Genomic DNA, 13,761 nt, shown 5'->3' on the forward strand with positions numbered 1-13,761 from the left:
TATCAGATAAATCAAAGGAGAAATATCACAGTTCTGCTGTTAATGATCAGCTGTTCCTGCAGGGGGAGGCTTGGGATGGGGATTCCCAGCAGACCCAGCATCTGCACTCACTTCTGACAGATGACCTCAAAGGGTCAGAGAAACTGCAGAGCTGCTTCTAGAAACACCTATCTATAAGATAGGCACCTGCATCTCTTTAATCACCTACTTGACTTAGATTCTTAGATTTCCCTGAAAGATGAGAGCACTTAGCTTCAAGTCCTTTGGTGTTCTGGAATTGCTGCCTCTGAACAGCTGTCTCAAAGTCAAGCCACCACTTAAACCTACAAATACCTGTCTAACAAGGCAGTAAAGCCTACATACATCTTTCTGACAGGGTAGCAGAGTTTCCCCGCATATGTCAAGTACCTCAGGGAAGAAAGAGTGGTCTCCTGTTACATTTTGGAACCTATTAAGAAATAACAGTGCATCTAAGAAACACATACGGCAGTTCTGAAATCATGAATGTTTTAATATATGGCTTCCTTTCGACTCACTGTAATTAGAGATGACCCTCTGCTATCCTTTAAGGAGTTCTGTTTCAGCTCCTCCTGCCTGCTTCTTAAAATTCAAAGAAGCAGAAACAGGACTAAGGGAAGGGGAAAGAGAGTGAATCCTAATGTTCATGTTAAAACAACTGCTGTGCTCAAGTGTGCCATCCCCTGTTTAAGATTACAGCTATATCTACTAAGACAGGCACGGGAAAACTTGAGCTCTGAGCCTAGAGGATGTGGAGCAGCTGGCTGACTGATGCACTCCCTACACAGGGTTCATGGCTCCGGTGTGCTTGGCAGTTCGTGTCTGGCTATCTCAGAGCGAAGAATGAGGAACGGGTTTCTTTCTACACCTGTTTGTGCCTTCATATGTCCAATTTTAAGCTACCTTAAAACAAACAAACAAACAAAACCAACACCACAGTGACTAACTGCCTGTCCCTAACAGCCCCCAAACAGCCTTATCACTGCTGCATCTTTCTGCATGTGTTTTCTCAACAATGGCACCATTCACGCTTCTATAAGAATGAAAATAAGTGATCTGACATAGGTAAAATCTAGTCTGTCCCTGTGCAATATGGTATTTTTGTTGGTTTTTTTTTGTTGTTGTGACTATCATACAAAATAATAATCCATCACTGAATGGGATGCTGTAGATTGTCCATAGCTTGCTGCTGAGGGAGGAGCAGAATACCCTTGCCTCAATGGAAGAACGCTTGCCAAAGGGTACACCTGAATAATAAAGATTTGCAGCTGGCTCTGGGCTACACTATATAATATGGGCTTGTGAATGTATTGCTACACTGCTGTTGCACTCCTCCAGTATTTTAACTTCTCTAGCAGCTTCTGGATGGCTGACAGTCAGTATCGGATTGCTAACAGCACTGCAAAGTTTGTGCATTGCAACGTATTCAGTCAGCACAGCAAGTCATTTACTTTCCCTTAACAAGATAAGTGGTTGATTAATATACTTTACCCTGGGGTGCACAGCAGATTTATTTCCTTCCCAGATACATGCTGAATACAGGAATGAGGAGTAAAGAAGTTTGTTTTCTGTTATTTGTTATTTTCTGGAACAATTCCTGAACTTTTTACTCAAGCTTTATTCTAGCAAGCTATCATTCAAGCTAATGGCAATTTTGACTGAGTAAGAACTTTAGGAATGTATCATTTTACAAAATATTTTAAGTCTAATCATCACAAGATGATGGGTATCACAAGATACCCATGCTCAGGATTTCTGGGTTCAAACCAGATGTAACCCATTTGAATAAAATGGTGATCATTTCCACTTTTCTGAAGAAGATTATGGATAACAGTGATAGACTTTGAGTACTTAAATGGCCTCCTTTCAGTATCTGAATACTGTTCAATCTTTACTGTATTTATGCTGAAGTACTGCTTCCAACCAGGGCAGTGATCCTCCTCTCATTCTACAAAAGGGTCTGAACACAAAGAGTTGCTACATGAAGTTCACTAAAACTCCTGTAAGATACACAGAAATGAAACTCCACCTCCCCAGCTCCCAGGACCACCATGCTGAGTAAGCCAATACATCTGCTCCTTGCTTTTCAGAAACACCAGAGCTAGACTACAGCAGCAGGTTAGAAGTGTGGGAGGAGAGTCACAAGCATAAACCACAGTGTGCTTCAAGACAACAATCTCTCTCATGCACACTACAATTCATGGACTGGGAGCACATGTATCAGAACATGGGAAACAAATCATACTTGACATTCATCTGTCAAGGATGGTATTTGCGTAATTAAATCAGTCTTGCATAATGTGGAAGGATGGCATCTGATGACCCACTAGAGTTCTCTTTCAAGCTCAAACTCAAGTAAATATATCAATTCTCCTAAAAAAACTTTTATAACAGATTACGCGTTTATGCACATTTACCATCTATAAACCCTAAGAGATTTCAACTTCACCTGCAACTTCCTCATTTTTGTAAATGGCATCTGAATTTTTCTGACTAAAACACCATTAGAGCAGCTAAAAATGGTGCAGATCCCCAGAAGTCATTTTGATCTGTTTTCTTCTAACTTCTCAAATAAATTTGCACCTTGCCTCTGTCCAAAACGATCTATCATAGGAAATGTTTTGTTCATGAGGGCAATGTAGTTCCACAAAGATTTAGTAAAAATTAAGCTCTTCCACTTCTTCACAAAAATATTTTGTTTGATCGCTAAGTAATCTGCTTTGCTTCTCATTTCCCAGTGCCAGAAATATTTGTACTATTTTTACTGGAAAATTATTTTCTTACTCTAAAGAGCAGATGATTATCTTCACCTGATGACATTAAAGTGACCAGTACCTTTCATACCTGTTTTTTCAAAACCCTGTTTAAACAAACATACCCTAAACAAAACAAACAAACAAAAAAGGTGGCTATTTTCCTGGGAAGACTTTGTTCTCTTCCATTTGAACTGCAACATATGTTGAGGGAAAGAATGTAAATGTCAGTGTGGTTTTAAGAGTAGTTTATCATGCCGTAAGATTCTATAGCATAGAATATCTAATTCTAGATGAACTGAGATTAGAAGGGCTAAAATAAACTAATGCACCAAGAAGCGTATTAAAAATACGCAGAAATAGAAATCAGCTCCTTTCTGAGGAGAGCTGGGGCAAGAACTGAATGTCCCTCAAATTCTTATCAAATTCTTCAGGCTTACACAAAACGTTCAGGTAGATATGTAGACCCTCAACAGACTTTCACACAGGTGACTCGTCTTTCCTGTTTACGAGATGTGATTACTTATCACATCATCACAGGATTGCATACAAGTCCAGGTAGGTTGCATCAAGAATTAATACAATGATCCTACAATTTGCTCGGTGCGAGTGGTTCTACCCTACTAACAGAACCCTACCGGATATATGATCAGTTTTTTTTTTTTAAGTAAATAATTAAATTAATTGGGAAAATAATATCAGTGGCAGAACAAAAGGCACTAGAGAAATTCTAATTGTATGAAGAAATCATCATGCCAGGCACAGAATCACTAAAAGACACTCATCTTTCAACTTAACAATACTAAAATACAAAACATTTCCACTTACAGTCAAAGTTAAAACCCCCAATCAAAGCCCTAGCTCAGCAAAGAACATTTCAAACACAACAAAAGGAAAATAAAAAGACAGCACAAGAAGGAAAGAACCTGAAAATGTCGTCCTGAAGGATGGCTCAATGCATTAAGTACCTCCATACGTCACTTCATACTGCATTGGAGACTCCAGTTCAAATCAGATCCAAGGCACTGGACTGAAATTAATTTGATGGCACTAACTCAATAGACTGTTGTGCATCCAAATATTGTGCTGATAATTAGATATTTTTGTTCATCTCTACTCAGAAGTGGGTTACAGCCAGAGTTCATGGGAATACATTATTTTTTCATTTGCAAAAAGAACAGAGGTTCTCTTCAAAGTCCAATTCTAAATCAAGGCAATTCTTACAGTTTGCCTTTGACACACCAGTGCCTAATTCTGCATAGCACTGGGGAACTAAACTTTTTCTTTATGATTCGCACCCAGCTGAAAGCCAAAAAGTAAGTGTTAGGCCTGAGTCCTTACTGTATTTCTTATTTCTATATTACAACATAAATCCCTTGAAATTATGGCCACCAACTTAGAACTGGAGTCATAAGCTCAAAAACCACATTTCAGGTACCGTTTTCTCCCTCTCCTCTTCCTTAAGATGCATAACAACCCTTATGTTTTTATAAGGACAGGAAAGCATTTTTCTGCCTTTTTTTTTCTTTTCCATGTCAGGAACCATTTGATCAATGGTTAGAAGCTTTGCCAGCTTAGCTTTCTCAGTTACTCATGCAATTTCTTTGTGCTGACATTGCTATGCCAGCTACTGGCTGTGCAATTAGATGCAATTATACTAGCAAGAAAGTCTGCCATTCAAGAGCTGGTATAAGCTAAATCAGAAAAGTGACTTTTTTTGCTAGTAGGAATGGTACTTTTCAGCGTAGAAAAGGCCTAAAGCTGAATATACTCACCACTTTAATTGAGGGCTGAGAGAACTGCTAGCTTGAGCTGCAAGATAGGACATTAATCCAGTGCTTCCAGAGGAAGTCAAATTCTCCAGGAAATAGAGATAGAAAAGAGCCAAGACCTAGTAAAGTATAAAAAGCCAAAAAGAAAATTTCCCTTTTCATTTTCAGATGGAAAATCCCTTCAAAAGCCTGACTTTATATATAAATGATAAAGGAGTAGTAAAGAAAGGGCTGTATTTTGGCAGTGGATTTTGCAGTTCACCTGTAAGTTTCAGTGCGCACAAAGCACTCTCCCAAACTACCTCTGCTAAAATCTCTCTAAAGGCAAGATGACAGAGAAACAATAATGGGCAGGTCAAAAGAGACTCTTAGGGATTCTACAGTCATTAGTTTCCTGAAGTGAATTGCAGTTATTTTTAATGAAAATAGACAATTCTGCCAAAAAAAATCCCCAACTCAGACTATCTACCCTACGCGTAACGTGTAAGTAGGCTATACTCTCAAATCCAAGTAGAATCTATACTTGGCACCAAAAACATATAAATGCCAAATTTCAGAGGGTAAAGTAAATCTCAGCCATTTTGAAGATGTACAGATAATACCTAAAATAAAACTGAACTGAGCCTTAAGAATACCAGAATAAAGGCAGGTAAAAGGAGTGTTTTCCCCTGTTTTCGCTAGCAGGCTGTCCGATGAGAAAGTCTCTTACTCAGCATTTGAGCACGCTTTTCTGCATTACGTGCTGTATAATGGAAGCTACATGAGCACTGTGAGAGCAATGAAGAAGCCAGCAGAAGCATGCTTCAGGAAACTGTCAAGCTAGGGAAAGAAATTATTTTCAAGAGGACTAGGCTCTCATGAATGGGGCTGAAAAAATGATACAAGATTTTTAAAAAAGTATTTTAGATAACAAATGGGGAGAAAAATTTTGTATAACAAATACATGAGAGCAAATCCCAAAGCTTCTCCATTAGCTGGGAGAAAACTTTGATTTCAGTAGCTGTCAGCCTGCATAACCCACATGGTAACACACTGTTCTAAAGCAGATTTCTTTATGAAACTATAGTACCAGCTCTGAGAAATACAGAAGGTAATGTATGTGTTCAGACACTACAGCAACAAGAACCTCAAATTGGACAGAACAGCTCTACTACCAAGTTAGCACAAATGAAATAAAACATCTGCCTATTTTGAGTGTTTAGCTATTGTTACTACTGAATTGAGTCATGTCTCTAATCTATTCATTCACACACCAGTATAAGAATGGAAATTATTTTATTCCCTTTTTACTTGATGTGAGGCATGCAAAGCTAAGTAACCTGCCCAAGGTCACAAAGTCCCTTTCACTTTCTCCTCCCTGTATCTTGCAATACCTGAAATGAAACTGCTGATTTACACCAGAGACAACAGCATCCCCTCTGTTCCTCCTACTCTGTGTCAGTGGGACTATCAGTTCTTCAAGGGGATTGAAACTTAGCTCAAAACTTGGCTCAATACAAGGACATGTGGGTGTTATCTGGCTGTAATCTCTGAGTCAGATATATGAGCTAATCATGTCTTTTGCCCTTGTACTCTTTGAAACTATGAGCTCAAGATGCTAACAGCCTGGAAGCATCACAGTCTGACTGCCCAGTCCTGGTCTTCGATGGTTGACAAAACAATAGTGAATAGGTACAGAAGAATAATACTTCCACTACTACACACAAGGCTTAAACGAGACACATTTGCCTTTGCCTCCGTTCATAAATAATCTTGGTTGCACGTCTCTCTTACGTTTATTAACAATCTTCTGAAATGACTGACAACGGAAGTAGCTGACATATAAAGTAAATCTTCCCACGGTTATCCATTCCAAGACATGCAGCTGAATAAAATTCCGCTCAGTCAGACATAAAATCAGAGGAGTTCACTCTGAAGAGAAAGAACTAAATTTGAAACAAATAAAGCAGTGCATAATTCACTTCTAATGGGATAAGTTCCTAAACCCACACTAATCATAATCCTAACAAGGTAATACATTACCTTGTGAGTTTATCACATCACTGTTCAGTACGCAGTAGAGCTTCAGTCGCATGAGGAATTTGTCCCACAAAGTGAGTAATTATTTTTTTTTTCAGTCGGGATTTGTTCAGCACAGCACTTCTGTTTATTAATAATTATACCTTATGTCTATACATACCACATGTGTTCAAAGACCTTCACCCATCATTGAAATCTCTTAGTTAACACACAACGTTATTTCTCCACAAAGCCCTGCAGTATCACTCAACAGTTTAGAAAAGAACCAAAAAATGCTGTATCTTTCAACTGCACAAATTCAGAAGGAAGGTAATCACTCAAACATGGAAGTTGTCTCACCCTGAAGTAACATTTCCCATTTGGCAAAGATGCCATTGGACTTTTATTGACTGTAAGTATTCAAGACTTTGGTTTTGGATCTGATTTTTAAGACAACATTTTTCATCAGCACAGCAGCTCACAACTGTGAGAATATCTGAGTTAAAGGAGAAAGTGCAACTGTTTGCTTTGCAGCTACTCTTCAAAGTCTTAGGACGTCCACACTTACTTGGCGTATGAGAGCTGATAGGTTATAACCCAAGATGCTGCGGCTACAGGGCACAGATAAATCAGAAAGAAGAAAAAAGTTTAATAATTTCTATAACATGGGACATCTTTCTACACCTTTATTAAAGTGTTCAACTCTGAGAAGTCACTCTAAAAAAACCAACATTCATCATGTTGCATATTCAATACCTCTCTGGAAGTGTCTGATGATACAAAAAATGTGCCCTGCCGACAGGTTAAGAAAGATATTTTTGTATGAGATTTTAGAGTCAAGCTGGGTTCTTCCTGTACTGTCAGCAGTCAAAATTTTCCGACTGAAACATAGCGAATCATTCTTTTAATCACATAGCATGGATTGTAGCATGCTTTTACAGCTGCATCATTTTAAAGAACTAACAAGTGAGAAATAGTGAAAAAGCTAATAAAAAGGATATGATCAAATACACATCAGGAGCAGGTAAAGTAAGCAGATGCTTTTCTACATGAATCTATATACTGTGATCCTTACTTAGAAAAATTTCCATTTATATATCCAGCTTATCCTGAAACATTGTTCCCTGCATAAACCAGCTTTTATTTAAAAGACCATTTGCAAAAAAAAAACCACAAAACTCACACCAAATAAACCCCACCAAACAAAAAAACAAACACACAAAACAACAATCAGAAGATAGAACTGCAGTGCATACAACACAAATGGGAATATTTTTTCCTTATACAAACATTATGGCTCTGCCTGAGGATGCAACAAGGCAAATACTCTACAAGCAGGTTGCTGACACTGGGCTCAACCCTTTTCAGACATGGGTTATTTCTACATTCCAAAGGTGGTTTTAACGCTCAATATTCAATCCTCATAGTTTTTTGCACTTCATTTTACTACGATGATTTGATGCGAGGGGATTTAAGTTACGTAACAAGCACACACAGAAATAGACACAGACACTCGCAAGCTTCACCTTCAACAAATATCCTACTTGCCAGCATGATGGCCACATGCACATGAAAACAGTTACGTATGGCAAGTAAGACATTAACATGATCATAAAGCAGATATATGCAATGGCTATGCCCTTGTCACAGGGCAAGATGTGGATAAGGATACTGGGAGCAAGGAGCAAACACAACATGGGGAAAACTAATGAGTTTGTATCCCTCAGCTCCTGCAGTCTCTGACTGTGAGTACAGGGGATGTTCCACCAACTAGGCACAGGCCAAGGCATCAGCAATTCCCCTGATCCTGCAAATGAGCAGAGACTGACTGAACTGAGCTGAGCTGACTTCCAGGAGAGACCCATAAAAAAAAGATGTTGAATGCCTTTAAGCATACGGGAATTTACCAGGATTTAAAAACAAAAAAGAAAAAGGAATTGTCAGACCTTATGAAGGAGCAGTTCCTTATACACTGCCTGTTATATTGACCAGGCAGCAAACTCACTAAGCAAGATGAATTATGTTGAGGGTACAAAAATTAAAAATTCCAGAAATGGGAGCTGAATTGCTGCTGTTTCTCATAATGGTAAATTTCAGTCAGGATCAAACTCTATACTCCTTATTGAATAAGGACATGCTGCCCAGAAGGGGGCTTGGTGAAGCAACCCTCCCTGTGCATACAGCTCAGCTGCCTCCAGAAAGTTAACATCACTGCTCTCTGTTCATTTCCTTCTGCTGGAGGTGCTCCTCAGGCTCGCTCCTTCACCAAAGGAGTTAGGATCATGACAGCATCAGTCTCGTAAGTTATCAGTAAGCATTTTGCTGTAGTGAGCATCAGAGCACTTCACAAAACGGATATTATCATCGTACCATGTTACATGTATATAGGAAAACTAGTTCAAAGAACAATAAAATGACTCACACAAGGTTATCCAGACACTCAGCAGAAGAAGCTCAGCTAGTACACTTAGCTTGTGAGCCCTATGCCAATGACCAGTAGGACACACAGCCCTTTCAGGAAATGAGCTGGCAGATGTCCTCCATTTCTAGTCACCTCTGCTTACCTACGCCCTGCTATGAGAGTGCCCTGTTTCAGTCACTGTGGAGGACTCAAAAACACTGTGGCAAACCAGAGAAGAGCTCCCAAACATTGATGGTGAAGCCCTGAACAGAATGTGGAGTGTGGTATTTTTTGGCCTTCTCTTTACCATCAATCTCGCTGAGGGACACCTTCATTTCAGCATTGCTGCACAGGAAATTGGTGCCTGAATTAAGGACGCAAAGGATCTAATTAACAATTCTAGATACAACAATTAAATTTCTTACAGCCAAATTCTGACTTAAATCTAGGAAAATAATTTTTAAAATGCAGAAGGACTGCCACATAGACAGAAAGATTGTGCCAATGGCTAGTATAGTAATGTAGGCTCAAATACCTACTATTTCAAGGATTTTCTTAGACAGGCAACTTAGTACCTCTGTATCTCAGTTCTTCACTTCTAAATAAGGATAATAGCTAAATGGGAGCACAGTAAGGATAAGGCAAGGTACCCAATAGAGAGTATGTCAAAATCTAACAGAACTGGGTTTGTGCATGGCTAAAGCACAGCAAATTTGGAGCTATTTTTGCTACATTTTGTTTAAGCTAACAAACTATTTCACCGACAACATTTCAGTGCACCAACAACAACAAAGATTACATTTTTCCAAGCAAAGGCATAATACACCATAAATTACCTTCAAACAATATTGCAGATCTGTTTTTTCCTACAAAACAATAAAGAAAGAAAGACAAACCCTGCCTTGATAGCATCTACTGAGCTTCTTCAAGGTAGGTGGAGCTTCAGGTGACCTCCTACTCTCCATTGAGTGATACTCAACACAGGTATCAAGATTATTAGGGTATTTAAGACAAAGATGCTAAAATAATACTTAGAGCTGGCAAACTGTGGCTATCCCTACGGTCACCAGGCATAGCCACAGGGATAGCACATCAGGGAGAGAAAGAGACAAATTTCCCAGTTTTACACCTATGGTTGAAGTCCAAAGACAGTCCTTTTTTATTATATTTGACAGCAATGCTTCTGCTACGTGAATATAGTCTCTCCTTGATTGTACAACACAAATTTTGTCGGTATTGCTTGGGTTAAGGGACATCTGATACAGTTAGAAAAGATAAGCTATCACAAAAATTAATTTTTGGTAAAGTTCATCACAAAGACCTTGAAGTCAAACATGGTCCAGACAGCAAGGTATCTAAATCACACAAACTCTGTAGGATTCCTGCTGTCAAGAGGCAAGCTAAACACAAAAGGAATAAAACAAGGATTTTCCTTCATGTTCTGGCCATAACAGGCATATTTAAAAAAAAAAAAAAAGCCTTTCCAAAAGTTTAACATTGACTTGAAGACTAATCTATAACATGAATAAACTAAAGCAAACCTTTAATTTTATTTTCCATAGTTGTCCAGGTAACAGTAACCAGGATATAAAAATCAACTAATCAGAGGCTATTTGTTCTCTTTCAGTGAGTCAGTGCTGCCATCTAAAGCTATTTAAGGGGCATGCGAAAGAAATTCAGTCATGCACCTAAATCACGTTCAGGAAGCACATCTGAGCAAACAGAGAATGCAGGGTGAGTCAAATATACTAATACGATACAACGAAATAATGATGCTGCGGTACCTGAAGGAGCAATTCTTTCTCTATCACTTCACCTGTCTTGCTGATAAGCTGCTTCTGTAGTCTCTGTATTTTCTGAATCAGCTCATAGGTACTTGGGTCACAAGCCTAGACAAGAGCAAAGCAGCCTCAAAAATTTGACATTACAACAAGTTAGTGTTTCTTGCTTGCAAATGAAAACCGTAATATCTAAATGTCCAGAAGTGACAAATACAAAAGTGGGGGGAGGGTGGCATTGGGGGCTTTTTTTAAGTAGCATTTATACAAGCAGTCCTGAAACTGGAATCTCTGCCTCTTGAAGATCAGTTGGAGAATGCTCATGTTTAACACTATTACCCTCATCAATCCTCCTCAAAACAACTAATATAAATAGAAGTCCTTCAGAGCTTAACATCCAAATCAACAAAGATTGGCAGAACCTTGTGACAGGGAAGGAAAAGGAGGTTAGTATCTGATTTTTAGCAGAAACTGAAACTACCCACTGACATATATATGAAAGGCAGTGCAAGTACTTCCCACTGTCTTAAGAACGTCAAACAGTGTCAACTGAGTTTTAAGGAGAGGGAGATTTTTCTCTGGAACGAAAGAGTAACTGTAATATAGCCTTTTGAAACAGGTTGAGAAGTTAAGACCAGGAGCTAATAGATGTCTCTCCTTCTTCCCTTTTCATTCTTTTGTCGTAGATTGCATCTGGAGGAAGCTCTAAGGAGCAAACAAATAATTCTGTGAGGACCAGCCAGCAAACTTACTTTCCCACCACTTTGTATCTTCTTGTTGGATCCTTTAATAAGGAGCAAACTCCGAATGAAGCTTTTCCCCACTTCAGGATTCACAACACCTCTCTCCGACATGGTTTCTCTCTCATGTAATGTCTCTGGTAACTCATAAGGATTAAACTCATGCTGCAGTAAAGGCTCCAATAATGCCCTGCTCTATGTATATTTGCTTGAGCTCATAAGGAACTTGGTATCTCATGGCTCTTAATCCTTTGCCTGATTTTATCTAAATTGACCAATCAATTCAAGTGGAACTGGGACACTAATACAGACACGCATGCGGTGCTCACAATACAACATCATTTCCTGAGAAACCAGGCTAAAAAGTAGTTCAGTCCCTATGACCCACTCAGTCCTTGATTTTTTTATAGCACTGCCCAAACACGGTGCCAATTTGTGACAAGTGTAGTGATATGAGGGTGTTTGTTCATTAGGAATCGAACCAAAACCCCATCAGGATTATTTCATACAGATCTTGCCATCTGCTGGCCTTTCTATGTTCCAAATACAAACCGGTGACCTCGAACAAAAATACATAATTTCCCATTATCAGTCTCTTCATACATTCATTTTCCCAACACTGGATGTTTTGACTGGCCTGATTTTCCTTTGTTACAAGGTGCTGCTGGAGATTGTACCTAGATGTCTTTAACCTAGCTCAGCATTCTGCATTTTGTCTCCCTTCTGTGAAAAAAGCTAAGCACACTGTTCAGCTCTAAGCTCAGCACACTGTTCAGCTTTAAGCTCAGCATGGAAAGATCAGAAATTAACTATCGGGCTAGTAAGTACAGCCAAAACATTCAGCTCTGCTGCTGTAGGGACTAGCATGTTACCACTCATTATTAGAGCAGCTAATAATAGGCTGACACCAGATCAGAGATCCATGCAACAGAAAAATCTCAGCTGGCTCTGTCTTACTTCAAAAATATCCAGTGAGGCCAATTGATGTTCATATATTCGGTCTGTGTTTGACAGATTATTTATTTTTCCCCTTCATTTCGTGGGTTTGAATAGTGTGAAAATTTAGATTTGCTATTTATTTAACAGTTGAGCTCACATTACCTGGCAAGGCTATCTTTGGGAGTCCACCACTATTGATGTGGAGGCCTCTTCCTTTTCTCACAGATGTAATTTACCTTCTGACTTCATGTCTGTCCATTCCCCAGTCTACCTGTTCCATGACTCTTTCTAATTCTGGCTTTCCTCCCATATATATCTCCCTAATTGGTGAGAGTAGGATTGTATCTTTCCCGTATCATCCTCTTTCTCATCATCCATGCTAAGGAATCTCCTCCTTCTAAATTCATCTTATACATTCTTATTCCTTTTAGCATTTGACTGGCTCTTCACAAATCTCTCTGCAATTTTTCATTGAGAAAGTGACACAAAAATAACACTGATTGCATTGTGCAAGGAAACCATTCAGCAGTTAACCATTCCGCTGGTACTATGGAAATTTCAGTCTGCCTGCCCCTCCACATAATTTGCATAACAGTAAACTAAGTAGGCTTTGTGCTGTGTCACTGATTTGGTAATACAGGCTTTGGGAACTTGAAATGCTGAGACGTTACCTCTAATTTTCTCCATCTGTGAACATTCAAGGGATTCTCCAGTTCTTGTTCCAAAAGTTTGCACCGAGTCTGTTCTCTTAACAGTTCCTTCCGCATGTGATGAACCTCTTGTCTTAAGACCAGCATAAAACAAAAAGAAAAAAACATACCAAAACCACATAAATGTGACCAAGGCACTAATAAACATTAACAAACCATTCTCCCATGTGCTACAGCACTGGCAAAGTGACTCTTGTGATTAATAGTCGACACCAATCACTATACAAGGGGAACCACAAGATAACACAGATAGACCTCTTCACTCACTTTAGTAAGAATGGCTCAAAAAAGGGACTTTTGATGCGTTCCTGGGGCATCTACTCCACAGCCTACTGGATCTCACTGCCCACATCTTCCCATGTACATTAAGGCCAGAAGGACAGTTAATTCATCTAGAGTAACGTACAAATCAGTTATGGAGTCATACCCAGTTACCTCTGTATTGAATCTTACAACTTGTGTTTGAAAGAAGATTTCAAATCTACATGGCTCACATAATCCAGTAAATAAAACACACTCACGGACCTAACTATGATGGACACTGTTTTTTAGAGAACCTAAGTTTGATTTCTTTTACTCTTACTACCTCTCCTCAAGGAATTTCAGAACTGCTTTGTTGCTGAATTTAAAATTAATTGAGCACTCCCAAGTT

General features: G+C 39.0%; 1 protein-coding gene across 1 annotated transcript in view; it reads right to left on the reverse strand.

Moving 5' to 3' along the window:
• CFAP58 (cilia and flagella associated protein 58) overlaps positions 1 to 13,761 on the reverse strand; it is a 58,587-nt gene that overhangs the window by 12,197 nt on the left and 32,629 nt on the right. The window contains exons 14-15 of the mRNA XM_086616810.1: positions 13,071 to 13,182; positions 10,727 to 10,831 (exon numbers count right to left, since the gene is read on the reverse strand). Of these exons, the coding sequence (XP_086472936.1) occupies positions 10,727 to 10,831; positions 13,071 to 13,182 (217 nt within the window). The remainder of the gene's footprint in view (positions 1 to 10,726; positions 10,832 to 13,070; positions 13,183 to 13,761) is intronic.

This window comes from Tauraco erythrolophus, chromosome 9 (genome assembly GCF_009769465.1).
Source record: "Tauraco erythrolophus isolate bTauEry1 chromosome 9, bTauEry1.pri, whole genome shotgun sequence".
NCBI classification, from domain to species: Eukaryota; Metazoa; Chordata; class Aves; order Musophagiformes; family Musophagidae; genus Tauraco; species Tauraco erythrolophus.